Source organism: Silurus meridionalis, chromosome 3 (genome assembly GCF_014805685.1).
Source record: "Silurus meridionalis isolate SWU-2019-XX chromosome 3, ASM1480568v1, whole genome shotgun sequence".
In the NCBI taxonomy this organism is placed as follows: domain Eukaryota; kingdom Metazoa; phylum Chordata; class Actinopteri; order Siluriformes; family Siluridae; genus Silurus; species Silurus meridionalis.
Window position 1 is genome coordinate 5,517,414 of NC_060886.1, and position 18,638 is coordinate 5,536,051.

Here is an 18,638-nt window from a genome sequence, read left to right on the forward strand (position 1 = left end):
GACCGGCATATCCTGTTTCTCTTGCTCACCGATGGGTTTAAGATATTTTTCTAAGGCAATAAATGTCACATCACAAACAGCACAATATCCAAGACACAGGACAGCCAAATACACAACATTCAACATGACTGATTTCAGGGTATTGGAGACTAATACACATAAATACACTATATATATGATGAGAAATCATCTGGATTCTACAAATATGTAGCACTTATTTCATTGTAATAACTATAACTGTACCTGAAACAAAACTGACAACAGACACAATACACAGAACAGCAATTCAAACAAAACCAGAGAAGTGCAATTATTAATAATTAATAGCATAACTTAAATTATTAAAATATGCAGAAAATAACAAAGTAACATACCTTTCTGAACTGGCCCAGGAGTTTGAACAGGACCATGATCTGCAGAGATTAGCCCATTTTGAAAGAGAAAACAGTCATGATATGGTTAATGGTAAGGAGTAACAACAACAACAAAAAAACAGCACTAATACACAGTAATATTCAGTCAGAAGCTTCCTTGAATACTTTAAATAAAAGGTCCTAAAAAAAGCGCCTCTTTAAATTAAAAAAAAAATTCCATGAAACCCCTCAATACAGAACATCATGGTGTATTTATTATTGTAAAAAAAATAAATAAATAAACATTTTATTCCTGAACTTTGCACACAGTGTGTATTCTTGAATTCATTCCTTAAAATGTATTAGATTTAAATTCTTGAATTTGAGTTATTGACATTATTTAGTTATTTCATTTTATTAATTTAACCCATTTTGTAATTGAATTAAAAACAAATAACAAATCCAACATGCTAATACCTTTAACAACACAATAATAAATAGAGCTCGGCCAATTTAGCGGTTTTGCTGATTAATCGGCACCGATAGTTGAATGCTGGAACTGTCGGCAAAAATACATAACGATAGTTTTACCAGGTTTCATTATACAGTATGAAAGGGTCCTCTAGAGGCGATTCACTGACACCATGTGCTATTTATTTTAAGTTGGGTTTTTTTATTCATTTGGGATGTAACACTTTTTATTTATTTGGAGTGTTACTTTTTGTTTTAGCTTAAATACATCTTTTATGCTGAGTATTTAATAATAGAATTCAAATATTAATTTTTAATTAGCAAATTGTTATGATTCGGTACTGTTTTTGTAACAAAGTTCAGTACTATTTCACATGGAGTGTTATGTTTTAATTTTTTGATCTATATCCGTATTCCATCCAGTATCCATATTAATATCCGTGGAATAATCAGCAAGTACAATCCAATCTAATAAATAATATATATACTATATAAATAATACATATAATAATTTTGATAATGGATTTAAAGTTTCCACTACTGAATTGAAAAAAAAAATAATAATAATCACAGGTTTTCTTGACTATGCTTATTCCAACCTTGGATTTTAGACCCACTGGTTTAGATTTGTGCAAATATAACAGCTGTATTGTAAAAAGGCAAACAAAGCAAATAGTTGCTAATGTTCAGACATAATGAGACATAACGAGACAACGCGAGCAAAATTAAGCTGAGCAAACAAACAAACGTGTCAGTAAGATACACTGATATATGATAGTATATATATATATATATATATATATATATATATATATATATATATATATATATATATAGATATAGATATAGATATATAGATAGATATAGATATAGATATAGATATAAGAAAAGTACAGCAAATGGTGTACATAACCAACAAAAACAAAGTGGTAAAACAAACTGCAAAAGTCATAGAAACAGGCACGATACCTTGAGGAGGAGAGTCTGTTTCCTCAAAAGGTGTCTCTGTTGGCTTTGGTGCCTCAGGTGTTGGCCTACTCTCAACAGTTTGTTCTTTAAATAAAAGCATGTCATTGTCAGAGTCAAGAATCATGTGCATTCAAAGTGCATGAGTGTTAAATTACATACAGGATGAAATGTACTTTTCAAAAGAATATAAAATCAGATAAGACAGAGGCAAAGCAAGAAAAAGAACAAGACAGCTGAGATTGAGAATGTACCTAGAAGAGGAGAGATCTTTTTCTCAACTGGCACCACTGTGGGCTTTGATGCCACAGGTGTTACCTTCTTAACCACAGTTGGCTCTTTAAATAAAAGCATAGCATGGCAACATATAAATACAAGAAATTGATGAAAAATGTAAGAATATTGACTTTCAATTCCAGACATGGAAGTAAATATTGTACCAACCTGGCTTTGGTGCCTTAGGTGTTGGTGCCTTCTCAAGAGTTGGCTCTTTAAAGAAAAACATGCCATTGTCACAATCAAGAATGGAAAGAGCTAACACATTAACACCCAGACAAAGTCCCTATAAAAGCAACATAAACTAAAGACACAACATTCTCACATTATATATAAGACATCAATAAGGAAAAACATTTAAAACCCACAAAGGACATTGAAACTGAAACTCTACCTAAGGAAGGAGGTGCAACCTTCTGCTCAGGTGGCACCATGGTTGGCTTTGGTGCCTCAGGTGTTGCCTTCTTTACCACAGTTGGCTCTTTAAATAAATGCATGACATTGTAACAAACGTACAATTATGACGGACACTTAAGAAATAGTGAAATAAAATAGAAGACATTGACATAATACTTTACCCTTTTGCACAGTTGGTGCTACTGTCGGTTTTGGTGGCTCAGGTGTGGGCATCTTTTTAACTGTCGGCTCTTTAAATGAAAGCATAGTGTCAGTTTTAGGGTGTTACAAAACAGACTTTTCTGTTCACAAAAACAAGAACAGATCAAAACGATCTCAAACTCTGCTGAAGACTTAAATAAAATAAGAAGACTCAAAGAATAAAGGAACTTTCAAAGATGTCTCTACCTGGACCAGGAGAAACTTTGTGTTCAACTGGGACCACCGTTGGCTTTGGTGCCTTATCGTGTGTTGCCTTCTTTACCACAGTTGGCTCTTTAAATAAAAGCATGCCAATTAAGAAATGAGATTGCGCATGGAAAAATTTCCTGCATTACAGAATGTGCAAATGACACATGAAGAAAAAGACCTAACACAGCCATAACCTGTTTTCTTAAGGACACATGAAAGTCAAGTCAAGACAATACCTTGAGGTGGAGAGACTTTTTTCTCAACTGGTACTACTGTGGGCTTTGGTGCCTCTGGTACTGCTTTTTTCACCACGGTTGGCTCTTTAAATAAAAGTATGCCAATGTCATCAACAAGAACTGAGGCTATGTTGAAATTCAAATAGAGAGGAAGAGAGAAGGAGAGAACAGAGGGAAAAAAAAAGATATGGAAACCAAGATAATACCTTGAGGTAGAGAGACAGTTTTCTCAACTGGCACCACAACAGGCTTTGGTGCTTCAGGTGTTTCTCTCTTCACCACAGTTGGCTCTTTAAATAAAAAAATACCAATGTCACAGTCAAGAATTGATATTATTCATGGAAAGAGGTGCCGAATGACTTTTTCGTGTTACAAAGAAGAAGAACATCTAACACAACCATTACATATTACAATAAAGAAACAGAAGACAAAAACAATGAAGAAAAAAACCCATGGAAGTCAAGACAATACCTCTAGGTGGAGAGACTTTTTCCTCAACTGGCACCACCATTGGCTTTAGTGCTTCAGGTGCTTCTTTCTTCACCACGATTGGCTCTTTAAATGAAACAAAAGCAATTACAGTCAAAAATAAATATTATTCATGGAAGGAGGTGCTAAATTACTATATTTTGAAGTTACACAGAAAAGGGAACATCTAACACGGTCATCACATAAAGATACAAAAGACAAGAACAGTGAGTAAGAAAACCCCACAAAGACAAGCCAAGCCAACCTTTTTGTGGGGAGACTTTTTTCTCCACAGGCACCACTGTGGGCTTTGGTGCCTCAGGTGTTGACTCAGGTGTTGCCTTAGGTGTTGCCTTCTTCTCCACAGTTGGCTCTTTAAATACAAGTATGCCAATGTTGCATTCAAGAATCGATAAGATAAGAGATGCACATGAAGATGAAACATTTCAGCCACCCAATTTTATATATATATTTGGCACTGAAGAGGAACAAAATACATGTTGATTACATGCCAATCCAGACAATACCTTGATGTGGAGAGACTTTTTGTGGCCTCACTGTTGGCTTTGTTGCCTCAGGTGTTGGCTTCTTCTCAACAACTGGCACTTTAAATAAAAGCAAGCCATGGTCAGAAAAAAAAATACACAGACCACATTCTTCATTACATGAAAATTTAATCATTTTGTCTCAAGAAAACAATATAACTTTTTTTTTTTTTACAAAAAAGAGAATGTAAGATATCGCTTGCCTACTCGGCAAGCATTGCAAGAGAAGATAAAGAGTAATTTGTTTAAAGTGCATAAAGACTGTAGACATTCCAAAAGGAATGCTCATGTACCTCTTTCAGGAATTTTAAGCTCTTTCTTTATTTGAATTTCATTTTCTTTGAGTTTTCCTTTTTTAATCGACACAACCTCTTTTGGTGCCAACGCTTTATCAACAAATTCTGGCTTCGTTTGGGACACTTCAGACATGAGCACCGAGTCTGGAAGCTTTTTGACTTCTTCCACAACATTCAATGATTCAGATGTCTTCTTGGTTTCTGATTGTGTGACAGTTGCTTTAGTCTTCATTGCAGGAATCTTATCCTTCCTTACTGTTTCTGTTGAAGGTAAACTCTTTTCGCTCAACGAATCCACTGGTTTAAAAATTCGTTCCTCAGAAACAACTTTCTTTTCCACATAAACTTCCTGAGTGTCTTCAGGTTGACATTCTATAGAGAAAAGCTCATCCCTTGAATCTGCTCGCCTCACTTCTGTAATCTTCGCAGTTTCAGATGAAATGTCCACTGTGCGTAAAGTCTGTTCAACTCTCTTGGGAGCTGCATAGACTTTAAGATGAAATAAGATGTAAGATCGCACAATGTGGCAAGAGAAGAACAACACACACAGGCATGTGAAAAAAATAAAGCCTCACTAATGCTTCTCACATAGCATTACATTCGAAACAAAACTTGTTCCACTTTAATCATTTAGATATATAACCTGATGTAAATATATCTGGACTTTTTCCTGCCTTTGATTTAGATAGTGTACTATCAATCTAACCACTTATTAAAAACAAAATCCTAAACAGACAGCCATCCAGATCACACATACCTATGGCAGGACCAAACTCTGTCTTCTTTTGAGTTTTAGCCACTGGCCTTTTTTCAGGCACTGGCACTTCTGTAATATTAACTTTAGCTACTTTTAGGGAAGTCTCTTCAGGACAATACTGAATATCCTCACTTTGATATGAGGATTCTTTTGAAATCACTGTGTCCACAAATGGGGCCACTTCATTTGTCTTAGATATGTCCACTGTAACCTGAGTCTTTGAAAACTCTTTTGAAACTTTCTTGGCAGGTGCAATATCTTTAAAGATAAAACATTGAAACCATAACTACCATATGGCAATAAGCAAATTATATTCAATAACATTTCATTTCAACTTAAAATGAAGGTGTAGGGACTGAAATGGAAAACAGGGGTTGCTCTGAAATTAGAATGGGTTTTTTTGGTTTTTATTTATTTAATCATTTCATCCAACTTTCTTTTTGTACTGACAACTATTACCCAATCAGGTCCTTTTGTTTTATGGTTTATTATACTAAATGGAATAGGCTGCATATCTCATTTTTACGGAACTCTTAAACATGTAACTTTATAAAAATATTAAGAATTACAGAGGAAATCCCCTAAGAACAACCAATCATACCTGGTGCCAGTTCCTTCCTCATTGGAGGTATAGCTGAAGTTTTTTCTTCAGATAGTGTTTTTTCAGTTTTAACTTCAGAAACTTCAGGTTTCAACATACTGTGTTCAGGTTTATAAGATTTGCTTTCAGTTTCATGAAAGATTTCCTTTGCCACTGTTTTCTTAGACAATTCCACTTTATGTTGACTTTGTTCAACTCCTTTTGGAGCTACTAAGAGTTTAATGATGGAAAAAAAAGGATATCACTATGTGGAAATGTACCATTTTATCTTACTCTGAACATAGATTTCTCTAAAAATAGATTTTATTCTAATATTTTCCACCTTGTAAAATGTGCAGTATGTAAAAGCGTGAATTAATAAACAGGGGTCCTTTTCTTAGCCATAATATTTAGATTTTTTCTGACAAAGTTTTTCTTTTTGCATTAAGAGCCAGAAAAAATTGTAGAAAAATAATTAATATTAAGTTAATTAAACTACATTATCTGTTCATGCATTTTGGTTTGTATCTGATCACTTATTCAGTTTTTCTTCAAAAAATGTAGGGTAAAGTATTTCCCAACACTAATCCATAAAATATAATTTAGGCTAAATCCATCTAACTACTTTCAAAAAAAAAAAAAAATCTGAAACAAACATTCATTTACTTGTAAATTTGTACTCACCTAACTTTCTTTTATAACTGACAACTAAATTCCCCTTTTAACTCCTTAAGGTATTATACTAGACATAATTTGTGATAAGTCCCCAATCTCTGTTTTTTGCAGAACATTTTAACTTTTAAACATGACAGTTGAAATGAATATTAAGAATTACAAAGGAAACCCTTAAGAACAACCAATCATACCTCTGGCTGGTGCCAGATCCTTCCTCGTTTGAGGTATAGCTGAAGTTTTTTTTTCAGATAGTGTTTTTTCAGTTTTAACTTCAGAAATATCAGGTTTCAACATACTGTGTTCAGGTTTATAAGATTTGCTTTCAGTTTCATGAAAGATTTCCTTTGCCACTGTTTTCTTAGACAATTCCACTTTATGTTGACTTTGTTCAACTCCTTTTGGAGCTACTAAGAGTTTAATGATGGAAAAAAAAGGATATCACTATGTGGAAATGTACCATTTTATCTTACTCTGAACATAGATTTTTCTAAAAATTGATTTTATCCTAATATTTCCCACCTTTAAAATGTGCAGTATGTAAAAGCGTGAATTAATAAACAGGGGTCCTTTTCTTAGCCATAATATTTAGATTTTTTCTGACAAAGTTTTTCTTTTTGCATTAAGAGCCGGAAAATGTTATAGGAAAATAATTAATATTGAGTTAATGAGACTACATTATCTGTTACTGAATTTTGGTTTGTATCTGATCACTTACTTAGTTTTTCTACAAAAAATGTAGGGTAAACTGTTTCCCAACACTAATCCATCAAATAAAATTTATGCTTAATCTATCTAACTACTTACAAAAAAAATAAAAAACAAACATTCATTTCCTTGTCAATTTGTACTCACCTAACTTTCTTTTCAATCTAACAAATAAATTCCCCTTTTAACTCCTTAAGGTATTATACTAGACATAATTTGTGATAAGTCCCCAATCTCTGTTTTTTGCAGAACATTTTAACTTTTAAACATGACAGTTGAAATAAATATTAAGAATTACAAAGGAAACCCTTATGAACAGCCAGTCATACCTCTGGCTGGTGCCAGTTCCTTCCTCATTGGAGGTATAGCTGAAGTTTTTCTTCAGATAGTGTTTTTCAGTTTTAACTTCAGAAACTTCAGGTTTCAACATACTGTGTTCAGGTTTATAAGATTTGCTTTCAGTTTCATGAAAGATTTCCTTTGCCACTGTTTTCTTAGACAATTCCACTTTATGTTGACTTTGTTCAACTCCTTTTGGAGCTACTAAGAGTTTAATGATGGAAAAAAGGATATCACTATGTGGAAATGTACCATTTTATCTTACTCTGAACATAGATTTCTCTAAAAATAGATTTTATTCTAATATTTTCCACCTTGTAAAATGTGCAGTATGTAAAAGCGTGAATTAATAAACAGGGTCCTTTTCTTAGCCATAATATTTAGATTTTTTCTGACAAAGTTTTTCTTTTGCATTAAGAGCCAGAAAAAATTGTAGAAAAATAATTAATATTAAGTTAATTAAACTACATTATCTGTTCATGCATTTTGGTTTGTATCTGATCACTTATTCAGTTTTTCTTCAAAAAATGTAGGGTAAAGTATTTCCCAACACTAATCCATCAAATATAATTTAGGCTAAATCCATCTAACTACTTTCAAAAAAAAAAAAAATCTGAAACAAACATTCATTTACTTGTAAATTTGTACTCACCTAACTTTCTTTTATAACTGACAACTAAATTCCCCTTTTAACTCCTTAAGGTATTATACTAGACATAATTTGTGATAAGTCCCCAATCTCTGTTTTTTGCAGAACATTTTAACTTTTAAACATGACAGTTGAAATGAATATTAAGAATTACAAAGGGAAACCCTTAAGAACAACCAATCATACCTCTGGCTGGTGCCAGATCCTTCCTCGTTTGAGGTATAGCTGAAGTTTTTTTTTCAGATAGTGTTTTTTCAGTTTTAACTTCAGAAATATCAGGTTTCAACATACTGTGTTCAGGTTTATAAGATTTGCTTTCAGTTTCATGAAAGATTTCCTTTGCCACTGTTTTCTTAGACAATTCCACTTTATGTTGACTTTGTTCAACTCCTTTTGGAGCTACTAAGAGTTTAATGATGGAAAAAAAAGGATATCACTATGTGGAAATGTACCATTTTATCTTACTCTGAACATAGATTTTTCTAAAAATTGATTTTATCCTAATATTTCCCACCTTTAAAATGTGCAGTATGTAAAAGCGTGAATTAATAAACAGGGTCCTTTTCTTAGCCATAATATTTAGATTTTTTCTGACAAAGTTTTTCTTTTTGCATTAAGAGCCGGAAAATGTTATAGGAAAATAATTAATATTGAGTTAATGAGACTACATTATCTGTTACTGAATTTTGGTTTGTATCTGATCACTTACTTAGTTTTTCTACAAAAAATGTAGGGTAAACTGTTTCCCAACACTAATCCATCAAATAAAATTTATGCTTAATCTATCTAACTACTTACAAAAAAAATAAAAAACAAACATTCATTTCCTTGTCAATTTGTACTCACCTAACTTTCTTTTCAATCTAACAAATAAATTCCCCTTTTAACTCCTTAAGGTATTATACTAGACATAATTTGTGATAAGTCCCCAATCTCTGTTTTTTGCAGAACATTTTAACTTTTAAACATGACAGTTGAAATAAATATTAAGAATTACAAAGGAAAACCCTTATGAACAGCCAGTCATACCTCTGGCTGGTGCCAGATCCTTCCTCATTGGAGGTATAGCTGAAGTTTTTTCTTCAGATAGTGTTTTTTCAGTTTTAACTTCAGAAACTTCAGGTTTCAACATACTGTATTCAGGTTTATAAGATTTGCTTTCACTTTCATGAAATATTTCCTTTGCCACTGTTTTCTTAGACAATTCCACTTTATGTTGACTTTGTTCAACTCCTTTTGGAGCTACTAAGAGTTTAATGATGAAAAAAAAGGATATCACTATGTGGAAATGTACCATTTTATCTTACTCTGAACATATATATATATATATATATATATATATATATATATATATATATATATATATATATATATATATATTTCTCTATAAATTTGCTAATTTTGATTTTAAATTTGCAGACAAAGCTTTTTATTTTGTAAAATGAATTACTATTGAGTAAATGAGACTGTTATCTATTCATGCATTTTGGTTGTGTATCTAATTAATTGTTCAGTTTTTCTGAATAAACGTTTTCCAACACTAATCTTTTGAATGTATGCTATAATTACTGAGAAGATGATACCCAAAGACCTGGCAAGCATACCTTTGGAAGGAGCAACCTCCATTTTGGTTTGAGGTTTTGTCTCCATCTCAATCTCAGATAGAGTAATTTCAGGTTTAGTGTCTATCACCTTCAATGAAGTCTCTATAGCCTGATATGGCAGACTCTCACTTTCATATGAGGTTTCTTTTCTTAAAATCATTTCCTTTGTTATGGAAATTTCCTCTAATCGCTTAGAAATTTCCATTGTTGCATATTGCTTTTGTTCAACTCTTTTTGAGGCTGCAAACACATGGAAGATTTTTAAGATTCCACCATCTGCTGGTGTCAGAAGCATGTCCGAAAAGCAAGCATTCAGAAAAAGACTATAATTCGTAATATGCACTCTATTCAAATGATTAGTACAACGTTTACATGCTGATGAGAACAAACAACATTAAAGACATAACACATGATCCAAGAAGTACTTTTGGGTATTACATTAAAAACAAACCCCAAGATCCACCTAGCATACCTCTGGTAGGAGCCATTTCAATCTCCTTTTGAGGTTTAGGCACAGGTGCTTCCTCAGTTGGAACTTCTGGGTATTTAAGTTCAACCACTTTGCAAAGGTAGAAATGATATCAAACAAATGGAAAAAGAAGTTAATGATCAACAAAAATATTATTATCAATACTTGAATAGAATGCATGAAAGAGGGTGTTTAAAGACACATTTGTGTATAAAGAATATATGTGTATTAGTGAGAAAAGTCAGAAGGTCTTAATGCAGATAATAATCTTAAATTCTCTGGTAATTATACCTCTCTTTGGGGGAGACCTCTTAACCCCATTCTCTGAAAGAACAGGTGTCTGTTCCTGAATTGGCTCAGGCTTGGGTTTTGCCAGAGGTAGACTTTGTATTGGCTCAGGCTCTACTTTTAGAGCTTCTTCAAGAATAACCTTTGGTTTTTCTGGCTCTGCTTTACAGAACGATGGAAGCTCAATCTTCCCACTCGGTTCTGGCTTTTTAATGTCTGGAGACACCGCTGTAGGTTCTAGCTTTTTAGCCAGTTTGTGTTCTACCACTTCTCTAGAGGCAGGTGTAAATTCTGGGATTTTAACAACCTCTGCCTTTTGTAGTTCACATGGAACTGCTGAAGTCTCAGGTTTTCTTGTTAGGACAAGTGCAGGCTCTCGTTTTGTACTCGGCTCAGCCTTCAACGTTTCAGACAATTCCTGTTTAGGTTTTGCCACTCTTGGTGGTCCAGGGGCAACTGATGGTTCAATGTCTGACTTTTTCATTAGTTCTATTTTTGGTGTTTTTGTTATTTCCACCACCTCATGAGCTTGGAAAGAAGATATATTGGTTATGCTTATACAGTTCAAAAACGCAATGATACTTACAGTTGTATAAGATTTCAAAGACCAGTAAGAGGTTAAGATTAAGAGATTAAGAATTTGGACAACCAAGTTTAGTTGTCACAACACCGAGACAATACACACGAGTATGTGAATAATAGGGTTTTCATAAAAATACAGTATAAAATGCCACAAACTAAATCTTATTGCTTATTTGCCATTTTAAATTGTTTTTCTTCTGACAGTTACCTTTTACTGGTGTTATTGCTGTTTTTTCAGGTAAAAGCTCTTCATGTTTTGTAGTGTATTCTGGCTGTGGTACTGCTTCTGGCTTCTTAGGAGCACCTGATTCTTTTAACAAAGATTTAAAGTAAGAAACATCCCACAAAATACTAGAATGACAAAAGAAACCATGCACAATGGGGACAGAAGAATGAAGAGCAATGATAAAAGAAGCAAAGATAGCAAATATACATCACATGCATCACAGAAACATCTGAGAAAAACATACAATGGACACATATATAAACATGCAGACAAACAAATGTTAAACAGACAGAAATGGATTGACATACAGAGAGACAAGGTAATATTCTACAAAGGCAACTAATATAATACCTTTGATTGGTGTGGACACTGTTTTTTTTGTAACTGGAACCAACGTTTCAGGTTTAGGCTCAGTTTTTAGCTCTGGCTTCTGTGTAGCCTTTGTTTCAGTTTTTAGCTCTGGCTCCTGTGTAGCCTTTGGCTTAGGTTTAGGCTCAGGTTTTAGCTCTGGCTTCTGTATAGCCTTTGGCTCAGGTTTTAACTCAGGCTTCTGTGTCACCTTTGGCTCAGGTTTAGGCTCAGGTTTTAGCTCTGGCTTCTGTATAGCCTTTGGCTCAGGTTTTAACTCAGGCTTCTGTGTCACCTTTGGCTCAGGCTTAGGCTCAGGTTTTAGCTCTGGCTTCTGTGTAGCCTTTGGTTCAGGTTTTAGCTCTGGTTTCTGTGTAGCCTTTAGTTCAGGTTTAGGCTCAGGTTTTAGCTCTGGCTTCTGTGTAGCCTTTGGTTCAGGTTTTAACTCTGGCTTCTGTGTAGCCTTTGGCTCAGGCTTAGGCTCAGGTTTTAGCTCTGGCTTCTGTATAGCCTTTGGCTCAGGTTTTAACTCAGGCTTCTGTGTCACCTTTGGCTCAGGCTTAGGCTCAGGTTTTAGCTCTGGCTTCTGTGTCACCTTTGGTTCAGGTTTAGGCTCAGGTTTTAGCTCTGGCTTTTGTGTAGCTTTTGGTTGAGGTTCAGCCTCAATTTTAGGCTCTGGCTTGGCTCTAGCTACAGGTACCACTTTAGGCTCAGTTGATAGCTGAGGTTTGGGCTTAGGTGCCTCAGGAACTTCAGGTTTTAGAAGAGCTTTAGATAAGACAGAGAACTGTTAGTCTCCAAAAGATGATAATAAGGGACATTACAGACAATAACAGGAATAATTTCAACATATTAAAAATTCACAAAGAAGAGAAGAAAAGTGCAGGTCCAATTATACATATTATACATAATATGGTCAGTTAGAATCAACACATTTTCCATGCTAAAAGACAAGAGTCTTTACATATGTCAGCATGTAAAAAAAGATTTTGTAAAGTTTTCTTCATTTGTAGTGAAGAATTTTACAGATGCCGCATATATAAATTTCATTTTTGCACAATCGACAATAATAAAGAATCTGAAGACAACATATGAGGGGACAATACTAAGGACAATACCTTTAGGTGCAGGCTGTTGTTTTGATTCAGGCACAATTGTTACGGGAACTGTTTCCTCTACAGGTATGATTTCAGGTTCTATAAAGTACAGCAAAAATAAAATGGAGATACAAAGTCACGTACGTTTTTTTTTGTTTTTATCAAACTGCATCGGTGATTATAATGATAATGAGCCAGTATTTTTAATGCAAAAATTTCTATTATAGACCATTTTTGAGTTACAAAAACTAAAACTAAAATACAGTGTATGAAAATGCCTGCAAACTGTAATAGAGTGTAAAAAAAACTAATGTGTTGGTAGAAATGTTAAATCCCATAAGAACACCAAATACCAAATGGAAAAATACCTAAATTAAACATACTTTCATACACATCAAAATATTCTTAAAAATACTTTACATTTTTCCTAAATATAAATGTTTCAAGAGCACGTTTAACAGATGCTCCACTGTGAATAAACATGGAAAAACATGGCATTCTCTTACCTTTTTGAGGTTTTTCTTCTGTCTTCTGTGCCACCATTTTAAAAACAGTTTCTTCAATGGGCTTCTTTGGTTCTGGAAGAAAACAAAAAAACATTGATATGCAAAAATAACTGGACATGTTTCAGGATTCTTAAATTCCATGGCGTGTAGGACATCTTCTTTGAAGGTTTTAATGGCATTATTAATGATGTATTAGATACAATAGGGGAAAAAAAACCAAGTGGATTAGTCAGTATAATAGCAGTTATTGAAATTCTCATAAGTTACACACTGATGATAAGGACAAACAAATAAAAACATATCAAGGGGATGGAAGACAGAGTTTACACAGCGCAGATGAAGTAAGCTAACCATAAAAGCTCTCGGGTTAATAACATGGCAGCTGTGATATACCTTGAGTTGGTGTTACTTCATGAATTACTTTTTCTTCTTGCACTGTCCAACTCTCATATTCTACCATACCAACATGAAGTGTGATAAGAACACAAGAAGGGGAAAAAGAAGCAAGAATACATAAATGAATGAATGAAATAAAGAAATGGATTAGTCCTTTTAAAAGAAAAATATATTTGTTTAGAAACCTGCTATTTATTTCCTGTAACATAACTCTCCTTTGGCTAGTCACAGATTGGACAATTTATATGAAAAACACACAACAGCTTTCGCAGTTATTAGTTTAACAATCTGGTCTACGGTGATTTTTTTGTTTTGTTTTGAAGAATAAGGGATGGAAAGCATATTAGGAGGAGGATGGTTAAAAATGAAAAAAAAAAAATCAGGTTAAGGGTGGAATAACATTGGAACTAGTACCTTTTACTTCAGTCTTTTCTTCATAATGATAATATTCGGTTGACTCGCCTTTAAATGGGAAAGAAGTCAATATTAAACTGCTAAGCACTGCTTAGAAAATTTATTTCTCTCTCTCTCTCTCTCTCTCTCTCTCTCTCTCTCTCTCTCTCTCTCTCTCACACTCTCTCTCTCTCTCTCTAGACTTTAAAGAATGCTACCTCACCTTTGAAACTAATCATAGATGAAACCTCAGGCACTTGTATTGTTGTATCTGGGACATCTAAATTGAGAAGTATTAAGAATGGACTTCATTTATATTGTTTAAATTGCTTTAAATGATTCAGAGTTGCAGAATTGAGCAACTAAGCAACTTTCTTTCTAAATATAAAATTACTCACCATAAGAAAAAGTTCCTAGATCAATTTCTGTAAAAGGACATACAATATTGTATTGAAATCAGAACCCATATCACTAAAAGTTGGTTAATGAAATGTTAAACACATTAAAGTGCTTGTCATGTTTAATGAGTACCTTTGCCTGACAGGTACAGCTCAGCTGTACTTTTAGTTTCACCAATGGGCTCCAGTCGTGCGATGACTGAGTAAACGCCTAAAACATGATCAGAGTTTGGGTGAACTGATGAACTCATTTAATTAAGTTCTACATTAAAACGAAACAATAGTTCATTGTACACACCTTCATCCTCAGATGTTACGTTACGGATGATCATAAAGTGACGTCGTCCTTCACATTGGAAGGCATATTTTGGACTCTCTTTAAGCTCCCAAGAGTCTTTATACCATGTAACGACTGCATTGTCAAATGACAACTCGCACTCGAAGGTTGCAGTCTGGCGTTCCTTCACCACAATGTTTTGAATGCGCTTAGTGAACTGTATCGGATCGGCTGGAAACAAAATATGATTTGAATAACTAACTTATCGTACCATGTTCTAGTATGTACTAGAGGTGTCCCTGATTAAGGATCTACATAGTTGAACCAGAGCTGTGAAGTCTTGCCTATAGTCGACTGATAGTCGTGCAGGAGGGGGGGATTAGGAAGGCGACAACACCAGGTGGTCGTAAAACGATTCCTCTTAATATTTTAAAGCCACAATTTAGAGAACATCACAAAGATACAGAAGAATATGTATAAAATATTTGGATCAAAAAAACTAAAAATAAGAAATAAATAACTGCAGAAAGGCCACATTGCAGACAGGATTTGCACTTCACATGCCAGCAAATGAAGAACAGAACAGAATATACCATTACAGAATATCCCAAACATTGTTAAATATTCAAATCCCTGCTGCCAAGATGCTTTGTGTCAATCACAGATTATGGAAAGTGAAAATTTAATCTGTCAATAGGGGGTACGGGTTGTATTTATTCTAATAATTATTTATTAAAAATCTTCTTTCTTTTCACATATTTATTTACAGCATTATCATATTTGGCTGTATGTTAACTTATTTGGAGAGAACAGGTAGTTCTATGTGTTCTATGGGCACCCTCATATAAGCAAAATGGTATGATCATCAGTTCATAAAAGAAGGGTCACCTCTAGTATGTACCATATATAACCTTAGCATTTTTACATCATTTTTATTTCAAATAAGAGTAAGGCCACCATGGCCATGCAGTTGAAGAGTTTTAAGAAAAAAGAGATAACATTCTGCATTTATTAGTAAGGACACAAAATGGAACGCAAAGTGATCAGTCAAGAGATCAAAAAAAAGTGTTCTGAAAAATAAAACCTTTTTTGTGATGTAAACTTTTACACCGTGAACCCTGTGTTCTATGGTGTGTAATTAATTTAAAATGTAGGGATCACATTCTTTGCATTACATGATGATCCAGTAGGAACTTGGTGATACCTGCTATAGATTATGTTACATTAGCAAATATTCTTTGACTGGAAAAGTTTGAAAAGCAACCAGTGCATTTTGTACATATAAATAAATGCAGATGTGAAGAAAATTTGAAATGTGGGCAAATATAAACAAATTAACTCAATAATGATGTGAACTATAACCACTCAGAAAATATAATATAATATATAGAAAATCATCAGAAATGAGAATTGACTAATATTCTGCAATCTTCCACATATCACACAATGTAGCATAGCCAACTAAGTGTAGAAATTGAGACTTGCATGTGATTATTCAAGAGTGAAAGAATACAAAGCTGCACTCCTGGTAGCTTTGTCTACTTACCAAGAGAATGCTTAATCATGTTTTCATTTCCTTCGCACGATTTAGTACATGGCAACTGACAACAAACGCGAGGTAATGCTTAAAAAGACTTACCTACAACGGACAGTGTGGCACTAGAGATGTGTGGGCCACAAACAACACGGTAATTTCCCTGGTCACTTTTCTGGACGTTCTTGATCTTCAACAAGTGCCGATCACCCACCACTTTAATGTCGTATTTACTACTGTTCTCAAGCTTCTTAGAGTCTTTGTACCAAGACAGTGTGATTTCTGGGTAGTTGATCTTAATTTCACACTCAAACACAGCATCTGTGTTAACTTTGGTAGTTTGATCTTTGATGTCATTAAGTAGGGAAATGGGCTGCAAAAAGGAGGCAAGTGCAAAGGGTCATATATCGATCAAAATCTTAGTATAGGAAGTAAGAACCAAATGCAGGAAAAGCAACTTACTTCAGTTTGCTCCATTCTTCGCTGCAGATCAGCCACAAGTTTAGCCAAATCCTCATCGGATTCTCTGGTACGTTCATATCCCGGTCTTTCACTTTCTTCACCCTTCTCTCTCTTCAGCTGTTCAATGGCCTGGAGAAGGCCACGGTAGTCAGTGATACCGTACATGCGAGCGTACTTCTCATACTCTTTTGGGTCTACATTTCTTAGCAGCTCAATGATGTTAATGTCTTCATTCTCTTTTGGACTCTTTTGCTTGGATGGAGTCCTGAAAATAACAGAAAATCATTTAAATAAATAATATCTTTACTTAATATATATTTTTTGTACAATATACTATATTTATAGTGCATCAAATCTCAAACTCACTTCTTCAGTTTCACTGCTTCAAGTGTAATCTCCTTCTTCTCATCAACAGTCAGATCAGTGCTGGATTCGATTTCTCCATGCTTGTTGGATGCTACACATCGATACTGGCCAGCATCTGATTTGGTTACTTCTCGGATTTCCAGCTTGGCATCTTGGCCCTTCTGTTCAATGGCAACCCGACCGCCTTGAGTCATCTGCCTCCATTTGCCTTTCATCCATTTTACATTGGGAATGGGATCACCACCAACCTTGGCGATAAAGGTTGCAGTGCCCTCTGTAAAGCGAAATGTGACATACACTTAGATAATATCTGACACCTTAAAATAGAAAGGAAATTTCTGTTGAAATAAGCACTTACTCTCTGTTATACGGGCACTCTTGGGTTCTTCAATGAAGAACAAGTTGTCCAGTTTCTGAGCAGGCACAGGTGCTGAAGGTCCTGTTTGTGCTGCTGCTGCGGCTGCTCCTGCTGATAAACAATACATGAAAAATGTTTGTCAAAAAAAAACTGATGTCAAATAACATTACACCAATTGTAGTAATCCACTGAAAATGACCTGAACATTTAAACACCAAGGCAGAGATGATAGCAGAAGCATCAAAAAGTAAATTCATCCTCTTACATGTACAATCAAATTTTAAGTCTTGTGTTGGGAAAACAAGAACTTGAGAATTGTATGGTGAATTAGAGGAGGACATTCAAAACCTGAATTATTCATTAAAAACAGGCAAAGTCTTTAGAAATTATAGTACAAACCATCAAAATACTTTCTCCTGCTTCAGCTTGTTTTCAGTTTTTCCTCAAAAGGTGAACAAATAGTAAGCTAAATATAATAACTTATAATAGAGGAAAGATTTTAACAAGTATAATACACTTTTTTCCTTTTCGTCTCCTTCTATTTATTGTTATTATTATTATTGGTTGCATTAGTATGCCAATTAAGCACATTTGCTTAAGTTTGCTTAAAGTAGAATTCAAGTTATAAAGGAAGTAATAATGTAATCTTTACAGCATTGGACTTTGGATTCAAAGATCACGAGTTCAAATCCCAAGCACACCAAGCTGCCACTGCTGGGCCCCTGAGCAAGGCCCTTAACCCCACAGCTGCTCAGTTGTATGAGATAAATGTAAGTCACTCTGGATAAAGATATGCCAAAAACAAAAAGTTAAAAATGTGAGTTGCATATCTGTTCTTCACATTTAAAGATTCCAATCATACCTTTAATGGTGACCTTGGCCTTAGAGAAATCACTACCAACATTGTTGGTTGCCTTGCATAGGTAGTCTCCTGCATCATTTCTGGATGCTTTGGCAATTGTCAGTGTGGCAGTGCCATCCACAAACATGAGCTTAGAGTTGGCTGAAGAAATCACCTCTCTTCTGTCCTTCATCCATTGTATTGACAGAGGAGGAGAGCCACAAACATGGCAGCTAAGGCTAAGGCTCTCACCCTCATTCACTGCGATAGGCTTCAGAGTCAGATCAAAGGTTGGTGGCATTTGTTTTTCTTAATAAGGAAAAAAAAGTTCATTTTTATGACCAGAACAAACATATATATAAAACAAACT

General features: G+C 34.4%; 1 protein-coding gene across 4 annotated transcripts in view; it reads right to left on the reverse strand.

The window, feature by feature from the left end:
• The window catches only part of ttn.1 (titin, tandem duplicate 1), a 150,123-nt gene that overhangs the window by 93,377 nt on the left and 38,108 nt on the right, over nt 1–18,638 (reverse strand). The window contains exons 42-68 of one of the 4 annotated variants that reach the window (XM_046845792.1): nt 18,290–18,577; nt 17,428–17,538; nt 17,070–17,343; nt 16,704–16,968; nt 16,347–16,614; nt 14,729–14,938; nt 14,564–14,641; nt 14,431–14,457; nt 14,256–14,312; nt 14,054–14,101; nt 13,637–13,696; nt 13,244–13,315; nt 12,759–12,836; nt 11,644–12,408; nt 11,275–11,376; nt 4,105–4,182; nt 3,843–3,950; nt 3,581–3,664; nt 3,316–3,399; nt 3,110–3,193; nt 2,871–2,957; nt 2,645–2,713; nt 2,461–2,547; nt 2,235–2,279; nt 2,045–2,128; nt 1,794–1,877; nt 375–413 (exon numbers count right to left, since the gene is read on the reverse strand). In XM_046845792.1, coding sequence (XP_046701748.1) covers nt 375–413; nt 1,794–1,877; nt 2,045–2,128; nt 2,235–2,279; nt 2,461–2,547; nt 2,645–2,713; nt 2,871–2,957; nt 3,110–3,193; nt 3,316–3,399; nt 3,581–3,664; nt 3,843–3,950; nt 4,105–4,182; nt 11,275–11,376; nt 11,644–12,408; nt 12,759–12,836; nt 13,244–13,315; nt 13,637–13,696; nt 14,054–14,101; nt 14,256–14,312; nt 14,431–14,457; nt 14,564–14,641; nt 14,729–14,938; nt 16,347–16,614; nt 16,704–16,968; nt 17,070–17,343; nt 17,428–17,538; nt 18,290–18,577 — 3,636 coding nt within the window. Of the gene's footprint in view, nt 1–374; nt 414–1,793; nt 1,878–2,044; nt 2,129–2,234; nt 2,280–2,460; nt 2,548–2,644; nt 2,714–2,870; nt 2,958–3,109; nt 3,194–3,315; nt 3,400–3,580; nt 3,665–3,842; nt 3,951–4,104; nt 4,183–10,199; nt 10,222–11,274; nt 11,377–11,643; nt 12,409–12,758; nt 12,837–13,243; nt 13,316–13,636; nt 13,697–14,053; nt 14,102–14,255; nt 14,313–14,430; nt 14,458–14,563; nt 14,642–14,728; nt 14,939–16,346; nt 16,615–16,703; nt 16,969–17,069; nt 17,344–17,427; nt 17,539–18,289; nt 18,578–18,638 lie in introns of those variants that run through there. The other 3 variants (XM_046845790.1, XM_046845791.1, XM_046845793.1) reach the window with 3 other exon arrangements.